The 22207-nt window shown below is 38.2% G+C and overlaps 1 protein-coding gene across 1 annotated transcript in view; it reads right to left on the bottom strand.

Moving 5' to 3' along the window:
* LOC150097776 (dynein regulatory complex protein 1-like) overlaps positions 1-22207 on the bottom strand; it is a 303397-nt gene that overhangs the window by 23698 nt on the left and 257492 nt on the right. Inside the window, exon 15 of the mRNA XM_090406989.1 lies at positions 13063-13214. Within this exon, the coding sequence (XP_090263115.1) occupies positions 13063-13214 (152 nt within the window). The remainder of the gene's footprint in view (positions 1-13062; positions 13215-22207) is intronic.

Raw genomic sequence — 22207 nt, 5'->3', positions numbered from 1 at the left:
AAGAAACTATGAATGTAGGTACAGAAGGGAATGTAACTCACAATAACACAGTGTATGAGATTGATGATGAGAAAGAGAGTGAGACTTAAAGTAAGAAGGGGAGCATGACAGTTAGATAACAAGTGTGAAGAACAATAAGAAAGAAAGCATGATTAATGACAAGATAGAGAGTCTGAATAAGCAAGAAAGTAATTCAATACATGAAAGGGGAGCTGAATAAGCTGAGGCAAAAGATGAAGCACATGAAAAGTGAAATGAGAAGAATGAAAATATGCATAGAAGACTAAGGAAGAATAAAATGAAAGATGGTTGGGTGAAAGGAAAGTGGTAATGAATGTTTTGATGGTGGTGCTGTAAGGAGATTCAATTATCAGAGGTGTAGTGAATGAGAAGGGGCACAAGGTTTGTTTCTTGGGGGTAGAATAAGCAGAGTAACTGAGGCATTGGACATCAGGAGTAGGCAAGAAAAACAGTTGACGTTGGTCAATTGGAATGAATGACTGATTGATTTTGTTAAGATAAGGAGAATGTAAAAATGGATAACAGAGGTTGATTAGGAGAGTTAAAGATAGTGGTAGAAAGGTAGCCAGTGTGTTGGTTAGGTATGATGGTGATGAGCTGAGATGGCAAGCAATGATAATGAATAGTATGCTAGTGAAGTCCTGTCAAGAGAAAGGAGCATGTAGCTTTGTGCATGTGTGGAATGATTTTGAGAGAATGGAACAGTATATATATTAGAGATAGACTGTATTTAAATGGCTTTGATGGGAGTCAAATGGAGAGGCTATTGCTGAAAGGGAGAGTAGTGACTGCAGTGAATAGAAGATCTGAGGAAGTATGAGATGATGTGGAACAGCAAGAAAGTAGGGAAGGAGAGATTGAAGGAGTGCTTGTGAATGGAGAGATGAGTAGTGTAAATGAGGAGAATGAGAGAAAAGGAATGCAAGACACAGAGGAAAATGAGGTGAGACAGGATGAAGTAATGTGAAAAGTGCAGATGCTGGATGTAGAAGTGAAGGTGGTAGCTCACAAGAAAGGAAAAGGATGGCCAGGGATGTGTGAATGGGACATTTCAGTCTGGGAAATTGTTGTGAAATGACTGGTAATAGAGAGGAATGTATAGGAGGAATCACATCTGAAAAGTGGTGTCAGTGAAACTTGTTACAGAGCCAAAAATGAGCTATTATTGTTTATGAAAGACAGAAGTGTCTGAAATAAGAGAAATGAAATTCTTATGTTCATCAAGATAATTTACCCAAAAACTGTCAAAATAAGAGAGAGATGTGGTTGGATAAGATTGACATCCTAATAGGAATAGACTCAGAGGCAAGGTGTTTTTTTTTTTTTTTAGTGATGAGAGATAGGACAGAAAGGAAAGGGGAAGTGATCTTGATAAGAGCAGAAAAGTTATGCCTATCTAAGGTGGACATGCAAGGTGAAAATACATGCAGCAGTTTTGAGATAGTATGGTATAAGATGGAGATGGTCAGGATGAAATATTTAGTTGGATGTCGCTATAGATCTAGCAACAAATATTAAAACTGTGGGCAAATTAGTTAGCAAATAAGAGAAAGGTGACTTTATTTATGCTAATACAGCTCAGATTGAGGAGATAACATCTGGGGAGAAACAGAATGAATTTTTCTTTAACTTCAGATGTTATAAATGGATTGCAAATCTCTCCAATTGCTAAGAGTGATCATGAAGTGATCACCCTCTTATCCACATAACCAGTGTCATATTCATTCCCATTTGTTGCAATTTGAGTAAGAGAGTTCCATGTTCTGTCAAATGTCTTTGCAACAGACTATTGTTCACAAATTTGGTCCTCAGGATTTGAAGGGGATAAATTAACCATGGAAAGGGTACAGAGTTGGACAACACCTGGATAACAAAAACCATCTTTGTTATCCAGAGGTGGATAACAAAGATAGTTTCAGGACTGTACAATGTTAGTTATCAGGATCGCTGAGTGAATGTGGACTAAAATTTGGTAGATAGAAGAAGGAGAAGCGATATGACTGAGACTTTTAAACTGTTGAGAGGTAGTTACAGGATGGACACTGGGGAGTTCTTTTGCTTGGTGGAACAGCAGGAAGGAGTGATGACAAGGGGGCCATCCCTGGAAGTTACAAAAGGAAGCTGTGAACAAGAGGGTGAAGAGTGGTTTCTTTGCATAGAGGATGACTGAACAATGGAATGCAATGCCTGATAGAGTGATAAGAGCAAGAATGGTCAGTGAGTTCAAGGAGTGGTATGATAGACTTTGTGTTTCCTAGAAAGGACCTCCCACAATGAGTCTTGAATCCATGGAGGCCTGAATAATAATAATAATAATAAAAATCCAGCAGTCATCATGTAGCATTTTGTGAGTCCCTCTAGTGGCAAAAGTTGCCGCTAGAGGAACATGTGGTCTGTAGTGTTTGTTGAGAGCTTCTGATAAGATAAGTCTTATTTTAAGTTATTTTTGGTTATTTAAGTGCAAATATTACATAGTTTTGTTTGCTTTTCGTATCTTAGTCTGTTTGTGTGTTTTTGGTGTTTCAATTATTAATTTCATAAAATACGAAGCGTGCACAATGCTCCGGTAAGAAGGAAAATGGCGGCTAGTAATAATGGTTCGCCATCTTTGTTCAATAACTGTAATATAAAGGAGATTATTCAATATACTATCTGCGAAATGTATGCTTTGCAGAGAGCGGTTGGAGTATGGTTAGATGATGATAATGGAATGAATGTGTGTAGAAAATGTAAGGAAAATGAGGAATTAAAGTGTATTTCAGGTCGTGAGTGTGATATTTTTGTCAAATTTCAGAATGTAGAAAATAGCAATATGATAAGAAATTGCGAGGTTGTACCAGAGAGCTGTGAGGGCATGAATGTAGAAAGTGTGAATGAAGGTATTAATACAGAGCAAAATAATGGTTTAACAGATAATAAAAAAGATGAGATAGATGCAATGAGTAAGATCACGCTGTTGAGCGAAGCGATACATAAAGCAAAGCGGCAGCTGGAGCGTATGCACAAATGTCTACTGAGTGTACCAGCCAATAAAAAAAAGTATGACGAAAAAATAAGAGTATGATTGTGAACGTAAACAAAATGAAGGAGTGAGTGCTGTATGGAGATTCATTAGTACGAGGTGTGATAGTAGAGAATTTGACAAAATCGTAGCAACCTGGTGCGACCATTAAGGACATAAGTGAGTCTATTAGGAAGCAAAAGCAAAGGGTGAAAGAAATGATAGTAATGGCAGGTACGAATGATGTGAAAGGAGTTAAAATGGAAATGATAGAGGACCTGAATGAATTATTTGATGTAGCAAAAGAAAAGAGTGAGAGAGTTAGGATGATTAGTCTTTTGCCGTGGTATGACAGTGAAGAGTTTAGAAGGAGGCCCATAATTGCAAATGACTTTATGTGTGGGTTATGCAGGATGAGTGGTGTGGAATTTGTGGATGTGTGGATAGTAGAGAATAGCGAAAGGATCTATATAAGATGGATGGTTTGCATTTGAATGGATTCGGCATAAGGAGACTTGAAAGAGTGTTGTTGAATGAAGTGGACGTGCAGAATCAGGGAAACTAGATTTATTAAGGGGGGGGGGAGTAGATATGCAGACCTTAGGGAATCAGTTGAGTGTATGAATGAGTATAACATGCCTGAACGAATAAGGACAACAAATCAGAATGAGATAGTTAGTATAAGGCATCAAGGTAGGGGAATGGGGATAAAGGCAGTCTGCAATTCATGTATACTAATGCTAGGAGTATTAGGAACAAGAAGGAAGAATTTTTGGCCTTGGTTAGCACTTCCAGACCACAGGTTATTGGCATTAGTGAAACATGGCTGACTGAAGATGATATAGCTAGTGGGATTGAATGTGAGGGGTATAGTGTGTTCAGGAATGACAGGGAGAATAAAATGGAGAGAAGAATATTATTGATGATAGCTGATGAGCTGCAGCCAAAGAGAATAGAAGTTGAATTGTAGGATAGAGTAAACAGCACATTCGAGGCCATTTGGTGTGAGATTGAGGCTAGCAGAACAAAATATATAATTGGGTGCTGCTATAGACCAGGTGATGGAAAAGATGGTGGAGATAGTATGCGTAAGCAAATAGAAGAAATGAGTGGAAGGAGGGTAATTATTATGGGAGATTTCAACTATGGTAGCATTGACTGGAGGAAGGAGAGGACACACAGGAGGAAGGAATTGCAGTTATTAAGGGATAACTATCTTCGACAGCATGTAATGGAAAATACTAGGAGTCAGAGAGTGCTTGACCTAGTAATTGCATCTGAGGATTTGGCTATAACTAATATGACCACATTGCCACCAATTAGTGAGAGAGATCATAGGGTCTTGACTTGGGAGGTGGCTAATGGTGTGGAATTTACAATTAAGAAAGAGTACATGTGGAATTATCGGGATGGTAAGTATGACAAGCTTAGGAGTTTGATTGGTTCAGTGCCATGGCATGTAAAACTGCAAGGGCTGGATGTTCATAGTGCATGGGAGGTGGTTAAGAAGTTTTTGCAGGAGGCAATGGCTGACTGTATACCTAGAGTCCAAATAATAAATCAAGTAGGGATTAAATGGATGAATAACACCATTAAGCTTGAGCTGAAAAAAAAGAAACAAATGTGGAGGGAATTTATGGAGAAAGGTGACCTGCAGACACGTGAATGGTATAAAGTCCAGGCCAGAAGGGTAACAAGTGTGGTAAGAAAAGCAAAAGCAGATTATGAAAGAACATTAGCCATGCAGGCTAAAGAGAATCCCAAACAGTTTTTTCAATATGTTGCAAGTAAAAGAAAAAATGTATACGGCAGATTGATTTTAAAGAATGCCGATGGTAGGGAGGTAACCGAATCAGTTGATATAGTAGAATTACTGAGTGAGCACTTTGCAAGAGTATATCATCCATATGTGGTGACATTGCAGGAATGGAAGAACAAACAGCTTATATGGGAATTGTGATGAATGAAGTGGAGGTGAATAGTCTATTACAAAACCTCGATGTCAACTCATCTGCGGGATTGGATGGTATACCAGCTCATGTTGTACGAGAAGCGGCTAAAGAATTGTCAGTGCCTTTGACCATTTTGTTTAATTTGAGTCTCAGGTCTGGGTTAGTCCCAAGGGGGTGGAAAGAGGGGAAAATAGTTCCATTGCATAAAGGAGGTTCCAAGACTGCTGTTGAAAATTACCGGCCAATCAGCATATCAGGAATTGTTGTCAAGGTCTTGGAGAAAATAGTCAAGAGGAAAATACAACATTGGATAGATGAAAATGGGATACTCTATGGGGGACAGCATGGTTTTGTGAAGGGTAGATCATGCCTCAGTAACTTTCTCACATTCTATAGCACAGTGACAGCTGAACTGGATAAGGGTAACGGGTTTACAGTGATTCTACTGGACCTTGCTAAAGCCTTTGATAGGATACCACATGGAATTCTAATCAGTAAACTGCAGCATATGAGAAGGGATATAGGGTTGGTAAGATGAACAGGAGGGTGGTTAATGGAGATATCAGAGAGTGGTTTATTCAGGAGTAGAGTCCAAAAGACGGCCTGTGACTAGCGGTGTGCCACAGGGTTCTGTTCTTGGACCGCTACTGTTCAATTTTTTCAATAACAATATAGGAAACAATCTGAGAGGAACTGGGCATCTGTTTGTGGATGATGCAAAGTTAGGTAGAGCAATAGTGAATGCTCAGGATGTCAAACTTTTGCAGGATGATTTGGATGGTTTGGAGGACTGGGCTAAGGAGAATGGATGTCAATTTAATGTGGAAAAATGTAAGGTTTTGCATTTTGGGGTGAAAAGATTAGCAGCAGTATATCACATTGGTGGAACTGTACTCCAGGAGATTGATGAGGCCAGGGATTTGGGAGTGTTGGTGGATAGGGAGTTGACGTTTAGGGGGCACATTGCAAAAGTGACTAAAACAGCTCACCAAATCACTTGGCTTCTGAAAAATACTTTAACATGCAGAGACAAACAAGTTGTTGTTCCTCTGTATCGAGCCTTGATAAGACCCCATCTGGACTTCTGTGCCCAGTTATGGGCACCAGGGTTTCTTCGTGATGGGGAGGAAGTGGAGAGGGTCCAGAGACGAGTGACCAAGATGATAGCAGGTCTGCGGAATGAACCTTATGAGAATAGGTTGAGGATTTGTGGGTTGCAGAAATTGGACGATAGGCGAAGGAGGGGTGATATGATTGAGACATTCAAATTACTGAAGGGTTTTTATAAGATTAATTCAGAAGATATTTTTGAGAATAGGACTGGTAGTGGGAGGACTAGGGGCCATCCATGGAAGATTGGTAAGAGTGTGGTTAGCAAGGGTGTTAGAGCTAGGTTTTACTTGGAGAGTGGTAAATGAGTGGAATAAGCTGCCAGAGTCTGTTGTGGGTGCCACGACTGTAAATGAGTTCAAGGAGAAGTATGATAGATACTGTGTGAATGTTGAATAGTTGTTCTTGACATGATGTTGGGCCTTCCTCGATGAGACTAAGGACTCCTTGGAGCTGCCCGTAATAATAATAATAATAATAATTTCCTTTACCCAACTCAGCTATTATAAAAAGTTAATAAATTACTATGGAATGACTGAAACATCACAAAGCCACGTTGCCTCTCATACTGTATCTTATCCTTATACACCCATTCTTGAATTCTCTTTTTGAGAGATTTTTCTGGTGCTTTATTCACCACTCCTGAATTATTGAGTGGTCTACAATTTGTTACTGCAGTCTTAGAATTTCCCTTATGCAAGGGAATTATTTTGCCATCTTTCCACCACTTGGAACTCTACCAGAGCTGAGATTTAAATTAAAGAGCTTAGTCAGAGACACTGCCAGTTCCCTTGCACATTCATGCAAAACCTAAGAACCTCCAATATTTAAAAACCTCCAATTCATCCACCTCTGTTCCACATCAGTGTGTGTCATATATATTTCAGCAGTAACATCATTTGGATGAATCCTTACAAAGTGGTCACTCAGTAACTCAATTATTTTATCTGTTTCTGTCACCTGGTGACCATCAGCACTCATTAAGGTTAATCTTCCATAATCATTCTTTCTCTTACTTGCCATGTAATGAAAGAATGTACTGTCATGAGTTTGCTGGTCACCTATCTTTTATATGCCCTCCATAGCATTTTCTTCTTCTTCTTCTGCAGCTCATGCTTAATGATATTACTCGTCCATCTAACTCCTATCTGATTAACCCTCCTTACCTTAGGTATATATAATTTAATATAGCTTCCTCTAGATGCTTAACTATGCACTACTAACATCCCTCCCTTGCAGAGTTTTATGCATTGGCATAGATTTTAGCTACCTAAGCTTGTCATAATTACAAGCCTTGTAGGTTCACAAATACCCCCTTTTTGACAGAATATTCCTCATATTTTACAATCTCCCAAGTCAAGTGGTCATTTCTGCATGCAGAGGTAATGTGGTCACTTTGGTTATGAATAGTTTTTTCATTCCTATGACAGAGTCAATACTCGCACATCCCTAGTCTGCTCCATCACATGCTGCCTCTAGTAATTATCTCTCAGTAGGTGTATAAATTCCATTTCCTTGGAATGTGGAAAGATATCGTTTGAGGTTATATTGCGAGCGGTCATGTGATTTAGCACTCATGTGAAATGAGCAATTTTTATTTGTTGTTTTTTCATCAGAAAATTAGAATATTATATAGTATAAATGTAGATTTTCATGTTTTTAGAGTATTAGTATATTTATAACACTTTCATTGTGAATTGTGATATTGTCAGCATTGCAACAATGCAATGAATGGCAGCAAAGACCATGTTGTCCAGTGATGTGAATTTTCTGGATTTTGTTCAGTGCAGCACGTGTGAAATGTATTCATCGAGAAAATTAAAGAACATGTGGAAGGAAATTGAAACTGGAGAGAGAGAGAGAGAGAGAGAGAGAGAGAGAGAGAGAGAGAGAGAGAGAATGTATTAAGTGCTTTAAAAGTGAGTGTCAGTTAGAGAAGAATGCAACAAATACCGACAATAAGATGGAAAATGATGTTATTAGTGTTGAACACGCGGCCATGAAAATAGAGGAGAATGAAATGGACATTATTAAAGAAATGCACGCTTAAATGTCATCCTTCATAGGACCAAGTGTGAAACTGAAAACTGAAACTTACAGAAGTGGCAAGATATTAGTACAGCTGAAAAGAGAAAGAAACAGGTTATCTGAAGGAATAATAAAGACCAACTGAACAAACAAGAAAATGAAGTTAAGGAGAAAATTATATACAGAGACTCGATGATCAGCAGAGTACTTAACAAAAGTGTGGCAAAATGTTGTTTCCCAAAGGCAAATACTCACAATAATAGCCATGCCATCCGGATGCAAAAAGGTAAGTTGAAGAAAATGATTGTCTTAGTTGATACAAATGATTTGACAGGCGAGAACTATTCCATGAAGGAGGATATAAAGGAATTGTTAGAAGAGACAAAACTGAAGAACGAGAAGGTTAAGACTGTAAGTCTCCTACAATGCTATGATAGAGATGAACTGAAAAGGAGGGCATTGGTAGCCAATGAATCTATATATAGATTGTACAGATGTTGGATTTGTTGATCTGTCGTTTGTGTTTGAAAAAAGAAGGATATGTACAATGCTGATAAACTGCATCTAAATGGTTTTGGTGTCAGGTGTCTGGAGAGAGTTTTGTTCAATGAGCATGCAGAAGTGCAACTTCAAGAAACTTAAGCAATTAGGGTGGAAGCAAGAGAGTTTATGTGAAGGCACCACATGAGGTGAGTGTGTGAGAATGACAAATTGTGGAAACTAGTCTCTCCAGCAAAAATATTGAATAGGGCAGTCAATTTAGGAAGTAAAGGTGGCTGAGGGACTAAACAGATGCTGCAGTTTCTATATATTCATGATGCCAGAAGTATCTGGAACAAGAGGGAGGAGTTTTTGGCATTGGTTAGTGCAACATCACCAAAAGTTATAGGCATTAGTGAGACTTGGCTAACAGCAGATGATGTAGTTACAGGGATAGAATGTGAAGGGTTTAGTATTTTCAGGAAAGATAGAGAAGATAAAATGTGAGGAGGAGTAATGCTGATGATAGCAGATGAATTACAGCCAAAAAGGAGACAGGCAGGAGGATGGCAGTTCAATTGAAACAATCTGGCATTTCAAATGAACAAATTTTTGCTATAGGCCAGGGAGTTCCACATATGATCTGAAGGACATGCATTGCCAAATTAATACAATGAGTACAGGTCGAGTGATTATTATGGAGGACTTCAACTTTGGACATATAGGCTGGAAGAAAGAAAGATCATATGGAAGGAATGAAATAGAATTTATACAACTGCTAAGAGATAATTACTTAAGGCAGCATGTGAAGGGACTGAGGGGGGGGGAAGAGTATTGGACCTGGTCATAGGATCAGAAGAGTTATTCATAACCAAGGTGACAACATCACCTCCAATTGGTGAAAGTGACCATGCAGTCTTGACTTTCTTCCAGCCGATATGCCATGCTGTGGAGGATAGATAAAAAGAAAGGTGACCAGCAAACTCACAAACAGTACGAGGCTCACACAAGAAAGGTGACCAGCATGACAAGGAAGGCAAAATCAGATTATGAGAATTTAGCGAGCAGGCCAAAGGAAATCCCAAAAGAGATCTTTCGTTTTGCGGCAAGTAAGAGAAAGAATGACTATGGAAGATGACCTGGTTGGCCGAGTGGTTAGCATATCTGCTCTCCAGCCAGAAGGCTGCGGGTTTGAATCCCGCCGTGAGCATGGATGTTTGTGATTGTCTGTGAAAATACTAGTGGTGGTGGTGGTCGGCAGTAGATGGTGTTGGTGTAGATGATGAAAGTAGTTGTTGGAAATGGAGAGATGTAGAGTAGGTGCCCTCCCTCGATGAGTCTTTGGACTCCCTGGAGGTGTCATATAATAATAATAATAGATTAACCTTAATGAGTGATGATGGTTACGACGAGATGAGTGACTCATAATAGTTGAGTCACTGAGTGATCATTTTGCAAGCATATATCTTCCTATGAGGCTTTAACATATGTGACAGACACTAATGTGGGAACAGAGGTGGATGAATTGGAGTTGCTTAGGATATTGAAGAATCTCAATGTAAATACAGGTATGAGATTAGATGGATATCAGCTAAGGTTTTCAAGAATATTCAAAGTAACTGGCAATGTCTTTGACTAAGCTGTTTAATTTAAGTTCTGTCAGTTCTGGAGTGGAAAGAGGGTAAAATTATTCCTTTGTATAAGGGAGGTTCTAAGACTACAGCAGCAAATTATAGACTAATCAGCATCTCAAGTGTGGTGGTAAAAGTACTAGAAAAATTGGTAAAAAAGAGAATTCGAGAATGGGTAGATAAAAATATGATAATGCATGAGGATCAACATGGTGTTGTGAAAGGTCGGTCATGCCTTAATAATTTAGTAATTTTTTATAATGGATTAACAGCAGAAATGGATAAACAAAATGCTACATGATGATTTTGCTGGATTTTGCAAAGGCATTTGACAGAATACCATATGGAACACTGTTATGTATATTAGAACAAATGGAAATGGATATGACACTGGTTAAGTGGATAAGAGACTGAATGCTGGACAGATATCAAAAGGTGGAGGGGAAGAATTGAGGCATGAATTCTGCCTCAATTGACCAGTGAACTGGTCACCTGAAAACAGATGACCAGTGGTGTGCCACGAGGTTCAGTGCTGGGACTGTTGCTGTTTAATTTGTATATAAATGATATAGGAAATAACCTGGCAGGAAATATTCAGTTGTTTGCTGATGATTCGAAATTAGGTATGGTACGATTTAAATAGGCTGTCAGTGTGGACAAAGGTAAATGGGTATCAGTTTAATTTTGAGAAATGTAAAGTTACACATTTTGGGATAAATAGATGATAAGCTGTGTATCATATTGATGGCACTGTACTCCAGGAAACAGATAAAGCTACAGATTTAGGGGTGGTGGTAGACAAAGAGTTAAAGTTTAGAGGACATATTGCAAAGGTTGCTAAGCTAGCCCATAAGATTACTTGGAAGAGCACATTAACATGTAGAGATAAGGAAGTTGTAATTCCTCTTTATAAGTCCTTGATATGCTCACATATGGATTACTGTGCTCAAGTCTGGTCTGCTGGGTTTCTTGGTGATGGGGAAGCAGTGGAGAGGATTCAGAGGCAAGTGACCTGCGTAATGTGGTCTTTATGAAGACAGATTGAAGGTGTGTGGACTGAAGAAGTTGGTTGATAGGAGAAAAAAAAAGGGGATAAGTTAGAAACATTTAAGTTGTTTATAGGATAGATGCAGGAGAAATGTTTCGGTACTTGGGCTAGAGGGACCACAATAAGGAGTCATCCTTGGAAATTGAATAAAGGTGTGGTCAGTAAGGGAGTGAGGACTAGATTTTTTGTTTGGAGAATGGTGAATGACTGGAATGGGTTGCCAGAGTCAGTTGTGAGTGCTTTGTCTGTTAATGGGTTCAAGGAGAGGTATGATAGACTGTGTGGATAGATTTGGTCTCCTGTGATGAGTCTTTGGACACCATGGAGGTGCCCGTATAATAATAATAATAAATCTATAAATTGAAGAAACTAGAATGATAGTTTAATCATGAGTATCATTAGACATGTAGTCTCTACATTGTTAAGTAAACTCTGTATGTGATTGCTGGTAGGGGAGGTACTGAATGATAGACATATTAATGACTTCCAAGTTCATGAATATCATTCCTTTCTATTTAGTGTGCCTTTTGGGCAAATGGCCTCAGAGGATTCTTTGCAACAAGCTTTCAAGGTAATTCTCTTTTAAGTGGAGCATGAGGATGCTTACCAATTTACTATGTGATGTTCTTTGAGGATGTGTGCTGCAAGTCTGCTTTTTTCTTCCCTTTTGTTTTCAACATCATGTTCTTTGTTGAAGATTTTGAAACTTCTCTCAGATTGACCTACACACACACACACCTTTCCACAGAACAAGGAATATTGTATACACCCGGATGTTTATAAAATATAACTTTGTCTTTACAGGAATGCAGAAAGCGTGATAAGATGTCGACTGGTTTGAAGGCTGTTCTGATATTGTCTGCCTTTAATATTTGGGCTATTTTTCTTGATGCACTGCCAACATATGGTATGAATATCATGTCTTTGTAACTAATTTCTGGGTTACTGCAGGATGGTTCATCAGAAAATAAAAGTTTTAGCAGCTTTTTTGAGTATCGATTTTGGAGGAACTCATTAAATTGGATTTCAAGTTCTTGTTTTCTTTTGATTTAATCATTTTTAGTACATATTTAAAGCTCTTTTTTCAAAGTTTTGATTACACCTAATTTGGGTTGACTGTGATGGAATGAACTTTCTTGTAGGTATTTTTCTACAAGAAAGTAGAAAAATACCTACAAGAAAAATACCATACTTTTCTACTTCAAATGTGAATTTTATATTCAGATAAAGATTATTCAGAAAATATATTCAAAACCTTGAAGGTCTTTGTGGGTGTATTTCCAAATGATAAAGATGTCATCAACACATTGCGACCATACATGTGGTTTTAAGGTTGCCTCTGCTATAGCTAATTCTTCAAATTTTTCCATGAATGAGTTGGTGATTGGCGGCAATAGAGGTGAACAAGACCATATATTTTGTAGTAAAATTTTCCTTTCTAAGTAAAAAATGAAGATATCAAGCAATAGTGGAAGATATGTGTAATGTTTAGAGGAAATGGGTTTCAAGTATATCTATTAATTCTTCCACAGAGATTGGAATCATCAACTTACACATGGAAAAATTGGAAGAATTATAAATGACCTTAAAACCACATGTATGGTGAAGATATGTTGATGATATCTTTATTATTTGGAAACATACCCACAAAGACCTTGAAGATTTTTTAAAAGATGTTAATGTCATAAATTACATAGTTAGTAATAAACTCCATTATTATTATTATTATTATTATTATCAGCATTAAAATTTGTGTTATCCATACTACAGAATTATTTAAAAATTTCTTACTCAATTTTATGGGCTTCTAGGTAGTCTTTAAAAGCATTTATTACATCTTTAGTTGATAGCAGGACTTCTCCTGATGAATCACCTTGTTGGGAATACTTCAACATATAAGCTGTCAGTTCAGCAATATTCTGACTGCTCTCAATGCCTAAAACCTGAAATAAGCAACACACAGCAAAAAGTTTAAAAATATGAATTAAATTTTTTAAACTTGTACGATAACGTAGAGATAATTTAATTCCAACTAAAGATATATCATTATCTTTCACTAGAGAATGTTGTTATAACAAACTTACTTATTATAACAAACCAGGGGCAATCCTTGGAAACCGAGCAAGAGTATAGTTAGCAGGAGATGTCAGGAATAGATTTTTTGCTTGTAAAGTGATGAATGGGTGGAATAAGTTACCAAATTCTGTTGTGAGTGCCATGACAGTGAATGAGTTCAAAGCCAAGTATGATAAATACTGCACGAATGTTGGATAGTGTGCTTAAGGGTCAAAGCTGTATAACTGAGAGGAGACCATTCATTTAAAGGCTATCTGCGAAGAACCGACCAGAGCTTCTGACCTAATGTCCAATCTTCACCTTCTTGTGGTGCACCCTGTTAGATATCTACCTGAATACTGAATGAACAAGGATGGGCTAGCAATTTGGAATTTATCCGACCAAACTGTATTCTTATTGACTTAAACCACAATATCAAATGATGGCACAACATGACAGAATTTCATGCTGGCTAGGGTGTCCCAGTTAAACAAGGCCCCTGTTGTTTTCTCAACAATGAAAGGTCAACTATTGGAACAAATACTAAAACACAGCCCAACTCAACATCATGAGAGCTCAAGATCAACATAAGAAGCCTGAATGGCAAAGAAATAGAGCTAACTGAGGAATTGGATAACTACCAGATTGACATAATAGGTGTGACTGAAAGAAAAAAGACAAAAACTGGTGAGATCTTTCTGAGCAATAAATACAAAATGTTATATTCAGGCAATGATAATCAAGGAAAAGAAGGAGTATCCATAGTATTCAACACAAAATACCAGGCTATTCTTCTTGATTGGCAGGCAGTCTCAAGTAGAGTGATGTGGACAAATATGAGAATGGGGAACTGGACAATGAGACTTATTTGTGTCTATGGTCCCACAGACGATTCAGTAGAACACTCCACAGTAGAAGTGGAAGAATTTTTTGAGGCTTTAGAGAAAGCAACTGACACAAAATTAAAAAAGGCAAAGTTGGTACTTGTTGGGGATCTAATTAGCATAGTAGGAAATGATTGTCAGACATACAAAAATATTTTGGGAAAATTTGGAGAAAAGGGCAAAGCTAATAATAATGGCAAATACCTGTTGGATTTCTGCTCAAGACATGGATTGGTTATAATCTTGGGGCAGCTATCTCTGATTGGGTACAGTGGAGATTGAACTGCCCACTCAATCTCCAAATGTTAGATAGGGCTAAAATGGCCCTGCCTACTATATGGGAATAAAAAGGCGTTAGCTGATTTTTGATATATATATATATATATATAATATTGTAAAAAATTCAATGTTGCCAAAATAAATTATCTAAAAACATCGACTTTTTACAGTAGGAATTCACCTGAATTTTTTTTGTAAAAATGTATATTTTAACCACCTATGTAAAGCCATCTGTACAAAGAGCAAAATAAGCTCAAAGGGAATTAACTCGCTGATTGTTTAAGAAGGGATGTAGAAGTATTGAAACCAAGCGCATCATCCAAAATTCGGCATGTCTTTTGAAGATTGTGTGCAAGATCCATCGCAGTTGACCTTCAAGGTCAATATTGAAAGGGCGTGGCACGAATCAAAAAGAAAGGCCTGTAGGCAAGATTAAGGCAGTAAAGGGAGGAAGTAAGATTGTCAGCGAATTTTCGAGAAAACATTATACATTATACATAGGGTTCTCCAAACTACTAGTAAGACTTGCACGGGGATGCTAGTGGTCCAAAAAACTAAATCAAAGGTGCAAGGACTCTGGTGTATAAAAGAGTTGGTTTGAAGATGAGAAGGGCTTCCTTTTCTTCATCCTGAGTGATCCATCCAAGAGAGATCGAGGACCGAGGTGTCGTAAATTCCGGTGGGGAAGACAGAGAGGCGTGCCACTGATTCCAGTCACAGCCAAAGATATCAGGAGGTGATAAGATAAGGAGAAATCTTGCCGTATTGGTCCTGACATCGAGTAAGCATGTGACTTCTTGACCTATGAAGAGATCCTTTGCTGGACAGTTCAAGACGCCGCAAAAGCCTACCCTATATCCCGCCAGCTGCCGCGACCATTCATCAGTGCCTTATAATGCTTTGAGGAAAATTCCAAAACACGGAACGGAGGAGAAAAACCCCCTCGAGTGCCAGAATAAGAAAAGAAGGACGGAAGACACATGCAAGATAGGAAGGGACCCATGTGAGTCTATTTATTCCCAATTTGTTTGTGATTTAAGAAAGAATTCTCTATCGAACTGCTAAATTGTCTAGTTTAAGGAGACAGTATTTAGAATGCTATCATTTCTCATAAAACTGTGAAATAGCCAATGAGTGAAACATGAGCACAGTTAATTTCCCTGGGAGAAAATATTGAGCTATTGAAATTTCTTTGATTGATTATATGTGTACTTATGATTAAATGTTATGATAGAGTATGTTCTTGATATCATACCATTGGAATGTTTGAAACACAATGAGGTGGATTGTATAAATATTATTGCCTAGATTATGATTAAGTACTTGAAAGGAATGAGATTCTGAGAGATATATTTGTATACATGTATGTTGTATTTTGATAGATACTAAATTGGGAATGTCAAGCGCACCTAACGAATTCATGTGATGTGTATAACTTCCTGATAGTTGTAATATAAAGTGTGCTGTTTGAAAGTCTAACTAAGTGTGAAAGAATATATTAGAAACCAAGTTGAGTGATTGAGAAAGACTAATAATTACCTTTCATAAATGAATCTTGTGATTACATGTGATATGTATAATTATTTGATCAGAAATTAAATTTGTTGTTATTGTTGATAAAAATAGTTGTTCGATTCAATCTTTTTGCCATGCACTGATCCAAAAAACACTATTTCGGACCTGATAGCAGAACCGCAATGATTAGTAGTAATTTTTGAGTAAATTTTGCCATGATTGCAAACCTTGGCTAAAATAGGATATAAGTGATCAATTGATCTACTAGGGTATAAAAAAACTTTATTTTGCCTATAGGGGAATTTCAGAGGCACAGTCTTCAATCAAATAAATATCTGGAGATCCCAGGCAAGAAAAATTATACTTAAGGTGAAACAATAAGAATATCAAGTTAAAGAAACATAAGCAGAGATATAAGATATACAGAGAACAGCCCTCCCATATTGTTACAATGGTGCAGGTTTGACAGGATAAGATCCACAAATAGATAAAGGATTAAAAAGTGGATCAGGATCAGTATTGCAAAAGATCAGATCAAAGTGCATTAACAAGTGTATATACATATATATATATATATACATATATATTGAACAACTTGAAAAATACAACGTTTTTATGTATCGATTATGTGAGACAATTTGTACCTGTAATTTCCAGTTTGTTTAAATAATTCAATGTTTATTAGTATTCCTTTCCTTTATAAATACCTGAAGAAGGCTGCTTATGCCGAAACTAGTAGTATTTATCATTAAAATCTTTATATGTTATCTCGGTCTTGGAGTCATTAAATCTATTTTTTGAAATGTATAACAACCGAGTAAAAGCTGATCGCCACATATATATATATATATATGGTTAGTGATTAGAACTGCTTGAAATTTTATATATAGATATTGTATAAAATTTTTTTCCAAAATGAATGTGGATAATTTAAATTCTGAAGCCACGAACACAATGGGCGATAAAGAATTCTTTCGAACAATTAATCCCCAACTCGTTATTCCACAATTCTCAGGGGAAGATCACGATGATGTGCTATCATTTTTTTAATTTGTGGAAGAAATTAGGAACGTAGGAAATTGGTCAGATTTCCAGCTTCTGATTGTTGTGAGGAACAAATTAATTGGAAAGGCTAAAAACTACTTGTACTCTTCTCCAATATTGAGAGATACTTTAGAGTATAACAAGTTCAAAGAAGCCCTAATATCCAAGTTCTCCACAGTCAGAAGTGTGGGTCCGAACCTATGGAGGTTGCAAAGGTGCACCCAAGAAAAAAAGGAGTCCACTACAGACTACTATAACAGATTGCTAACTTTGGCAAACAGCTTTAGCATATCTGCTGAAGACAGGAGCCATCTCGAATGGGTAGTGTTTATGCAGTTTAGAATAGGAGTGAGAGAAGAGCTAAGAAAAACAGCGTATAAGAAGAAAATTAACACTTTAAGGGAGTGCTATCTAGCAGTAAAGGAAAGAGAGGATGTACTAAGAGAGAGATCAATCAATCTCCTGACTTCACACTAGAGAGAATCAAAACTTCAGTCAAGATCCCTGTTAACAAAATTACTCAAAAGAAATGGCAGAAAGGAAGAACTATGTGATATCACACCTCACAACACACAATTCCACACAGGACTCACATGAAACACTCAATTTAGAACAGGTGAAATCCATGATAATGAGGGAACTGAAAACACATGGGGAGGAAATCAAGGAGAAAATACAGCAGATAGAAAGGATAACAAAAGAGAATGATAAAAAGATACAAAGGGCATTAAAAAAGGGGGGAATTGGAACTAAATTAACGACTAAATGCAAGACTGCTAAGTCGAGTATCAGAAGTAAGACAAGAAGAGCATGTACGAATGAAATCAAGTAATATAGGATGCTGAGTGTGGGTGGGATGAACAGGGGGCAGGAAGAATCGCTGACAACCGTGACTGGCCTTATAGAGAATGTGCCCTGTGAGATCCTTTTAGACACAGGAGCCCATGTCCCTGTCATCTCGTGGCCTTTATTTACTAAGCTTAGGAACCTAATTCCAAATCAGGTCTTGGAGCTAGCTCACCCGATCAAACTGACGAGAGTGGCAAAAACGGAGCTCCACACTACGACAAAATTAAGTGTGGTCATCACTCTGCCTGAAGCCAGACTAAACTTACCTCACAACCTGATTGTTCTCCCAATCGCCACGAGCATAACTGACCACGTAATTTTAGGAATTGACTTCCTGAAAAGATACCAATTCATATGCAATTATGCCACAAATACTGTGTCTCTATGTGGTGTGGAACTCAGATGAAATCCGGTCCCAGGGAACAAAAAAAAAAAAAAAAATTTGGTTGAAATGCAGTGCTGGAAATAAAAATAACAAGGCAAACGGAAGGAGGTCCTGATTGGAAAGGGGCACTGATGAAGGATGCCACTTGTCATGCAACCTGTAAGATTGAATGCAGGGAAATTGAAGATTTTCTCCTAACTGTATTCCAACAATATGATGAGGTTTTCATGGAAGAAATCACCTCACTATCCTGTACGAATTTTGTAGAGCACACCATTCATATCACTACGACGAGACCGGTTCATGTAAAACAATACCAAACACCGGTCAAGCAAATGGAGAAGCTACAAGCAATGCTGCAAGAGTATGAGGAAGCCAGGATAATAGAGAAGTCGAACTCCCAATGGAATAGCCCATATATATTAGTGCAGAAATCTGATGGCGGTCTCAGGTTTGTTTTAGACCTGAGGGAGGTCAACAAAGTCACTAAGCTGATCGATTTCCCCTTGTGTAAAATAGAAGAGCTATTATTGGGACTTGAAAATGTGAAATACTTCTCGAAGCTTGATTTAAATTCGGGATACTATCAAATTCCATTAAGGAAAGAGGATAGGAAGTATTTTGCATTCACAATGAAATGGCAGAAATACCAAGCTGGCCAAATTATCATTGAAGTATTCCAAGTGCCAATTTTTTTTGCGAGAAGTGAATTACCTGGGCCACCATGTAAGCGAGAATGGTATAATCCCTACCCATAGCAATGTATGTGCCATTTTGGAGGCAGAAATCCCAAGAACTGTAAGATAAGTGCAGAGGTACATAGGGATGGTTAACTTCTACAGGAAGTTCATCCCAAATTGTTACATGCTCATGGAGCCAATTGTTAACTTAATTAAGAAAGGAAGAAAGTTTAAATGAATGAACGAACAGCAAAATGCCTATGACTCATTAAAATCTAGCATTAACAAGAACCCCTGTCCATACTTACCCAAGATTTGGGTAGAAATTTTTCCTCTTGGCTGATGCCTCACACCACAACACTGCCGCAGTGTTGGAACAGAAGCATGGGGATGATTTCCGATCCATAGCATTTATCAGTAGGAAACTTTCGTCGTCTGAACTAAACTATTCTGTCATAGAAAAGGAAGCCATGGCAATAGTATTTGCATTCAGAAAATTAAGATACCTGTTGTTGGGACAACAAATAGTGATAAAATCGGATCACCAGCCATTGTCTTTCTTATCCTCCATGAAGGATAAAAACCAGAGGATTATTAGGTGGACCTTGGAACTCAAAGAGTACAACATAGACACTCAATACAACCCTGGTAAGAAAAATGTGGTGGCCAATTACTTGTCGAGATCTCTCGACAAACAATGGAAGTGATGAACAAGGCACTAATAATGATAATCCCTGCCCCATACATAACATCAACAACATAGAGGATAATAATAATAATAATAACAAAAAACCACCTTTAATCTTGGGACAAATCATCTATCATAGCAGCCCAGAGGAGAGACCTCATGTGGGGTATTGTACATAAAAGAATTGAGAAGGGAGAGCCCATGCCCAGTGAGCTCTCTTTCTTGAAGACAGTGCACCTGGATGATGATGGGTTACTATTAACTAAACAAGAGATAAATGGAAGATGGAGAGATATAATACTGGTCCCATCAATCATGATCCTATGGATTTTATATGCATCCCATGACTCTGATTTGGCAGGGCATCAGGGCTTTGAGCGAATGTGGCGATGCATTTCAGCCAGATATCTATGGAGGGGAATGAGGGGAGATGTATTAGCTTATGTATCTTCATGCCACATATGTCAAAAGAAGGCCACCTTCAGGGGACAGCCATTTCCCATCCCACCGCAGCCTTTGCAGGCCGTGGAAGTAGACATAATCGGGCCCCTGCCCACTACGCAAAAGGGAAATAAGTATATTTTAGTCACAATAGACATGCTTTCCAGATTCCCAGAGGTGGTAGCATTGAAGGACCAAACCGCAGAGACAGTGGCAAATAAATTCCTGAAACTTATTGTGTCAAGATATGGAACATCTCAGACTCTACTTTCTAACCAAGGGACAAATTTTACAGATGAAATGATGCTACAATTATGCAAAACGCTACAAATCAAGAAAATATTCACCACCCCATACCACCCACAAGGGAACAGGATGCATGAGAGGCTCAACAAAACCCTAAAACACACTCTGGCTAAACTTACTGACGTGGGTAACAAGTTGGGACACGTATCTGCCACAGACTCTATTTGCCTGCAGGACTGCCATTCGTTCGGCGACAAGAGAGAGCCCCACAGAAGTCCTCTATGGATTTCAACCTAGTTTCCCATGTGATTTAAGGCATTCTCACATTGACTCTGGGTTTGAAGATATAGATGAATACTTAAATGATTTGGTTGAACGGAACAAAGTAACTTACCGATTGATAGCAGAAGCTAGCAGGAACAGCTCACATAAAACTAGAGCCTATGCGAACAAGCTCAGGAAGTATAAAGAATTGATTACTGGTAACTGGGTACTGTTGGAACAAAAATCAGTTCAGAGAAAGGGGGGTAAGTTCAGGAGAGATATGGTAGGCCCCTATGAGACTGGAAAAGTTGTCTCCAGTAAATTTCAGAATCCAAGACTTGAAGAACCCAGATAAAATTGCAATTGTACATTTTGTATGCTTGGGTGATTCTTTTTACGCCTTGTTAGAGAAGAGCGATCTCAGCCATCAGGGGGAGAGAAGGGTGAGGGCACCCTGTCTTAATCGAAGGAGAGATGATGTGTGCACGTCCAAAGAAGATGCAGCACGATATTACTGGTTCGTGATCCAGGATGCTCCCAAGGATGCAGAAGCCGAACAGTGCAAATCCCCTGGAGAGGGCAATACAGCACGTGACGGCTCAGGGAACAAACAACATTTTCAGACGAGATACTTCTTGGGATCAAGGAGCACCGTATAAAAACATTGAGGGGATGATAAACCTGAGTATTGTCCACTCCTGAGAGAGAATAACACACAGCTAATGTAAAGAAAAAAAATTTTATCATCCATATTCGTGTTTGAGAAAATTTTTTTTCTTAAACACAGTTCGATGTTGCCAAAATAAATTATCTAAAAACATCGACTTTTTACAGTAGGAATTCACCTGAATTTTTTTTGTAAAAAGGTATATTTTAACCACCTATGTAAAGCCATCTGTACAAAGAGCAAAATAAGCCCAAAGGGAATTAACTCGCTCATTGTTTAAGAAGGGATGTAGAAGTATTGAAACCAAGAGCATTGCCCAAAATTCGGCATGTCTTTTGAAGATTGTGTGCAAGATCATTCGCAGATGACCTTCAAGGTCAATATTGAAAGGGTGTGGCGCAAATCAAAAAGAAAGGCCCGTAGGCAAGATTAAGGCAGTAAAGGGAGGCAGTAAGATTGTCAGCGAATTTTCAAGAAAACATTATACAGGGTTCTCCAAACTACTAGCAAGACTCGCACGGGGATGCTAGGGGTCCAAAAAACTTAATCAAAGGTGCAGGGACTCTGGTGTATAAAAGGGTTGATTCGAAGAGGCGAAGGGCTTCCTTTTCTTCATCCTGAGTGATCCATCCACGAGAGACTGACGTAAATTCCAGTGGGGAAGATGGAGAGGCCTGCCACTGTTAGTCATTCCAGTCACAGCCGAAGATATCCAGAGGCAATAAAATAAGGAAAAATCTTGCCGTATTAGTCCTGACATCAAGTAAGCACACGAATTCTTGACCTATGCAGAAATTCTTTGCCAGACAGTTCAAGACGCTGAAAAAGCCTACCCTATATCCCGCCAGCTGCCGCGACAATTCATCAGTGTCCAATAATGCTTTGAGGAAAATTCCAAAACACGGAATGGAGGAGAAAAAACCCCTCTCCAGTGCCAGA

Source organism: Typopeltis vanoorti, chromosome 17 (assembly GCF_054136105.1).
Source record: "Typopeltis vanoorti isolate ZY-2024b chromosome 17, IOZ_Tvanoo_1.0, whole genome shotgun sequence".
Lineage (NCBI taxonomy): Eukaryota > Metazoa > Arthropoda > Arachnida > Uropygi > Thelyphonidae > Typopeltis > Typopeltis vanoorti.
This window is presented reverse-complemented; position numbering and strand designations above follow the sequence as displayed.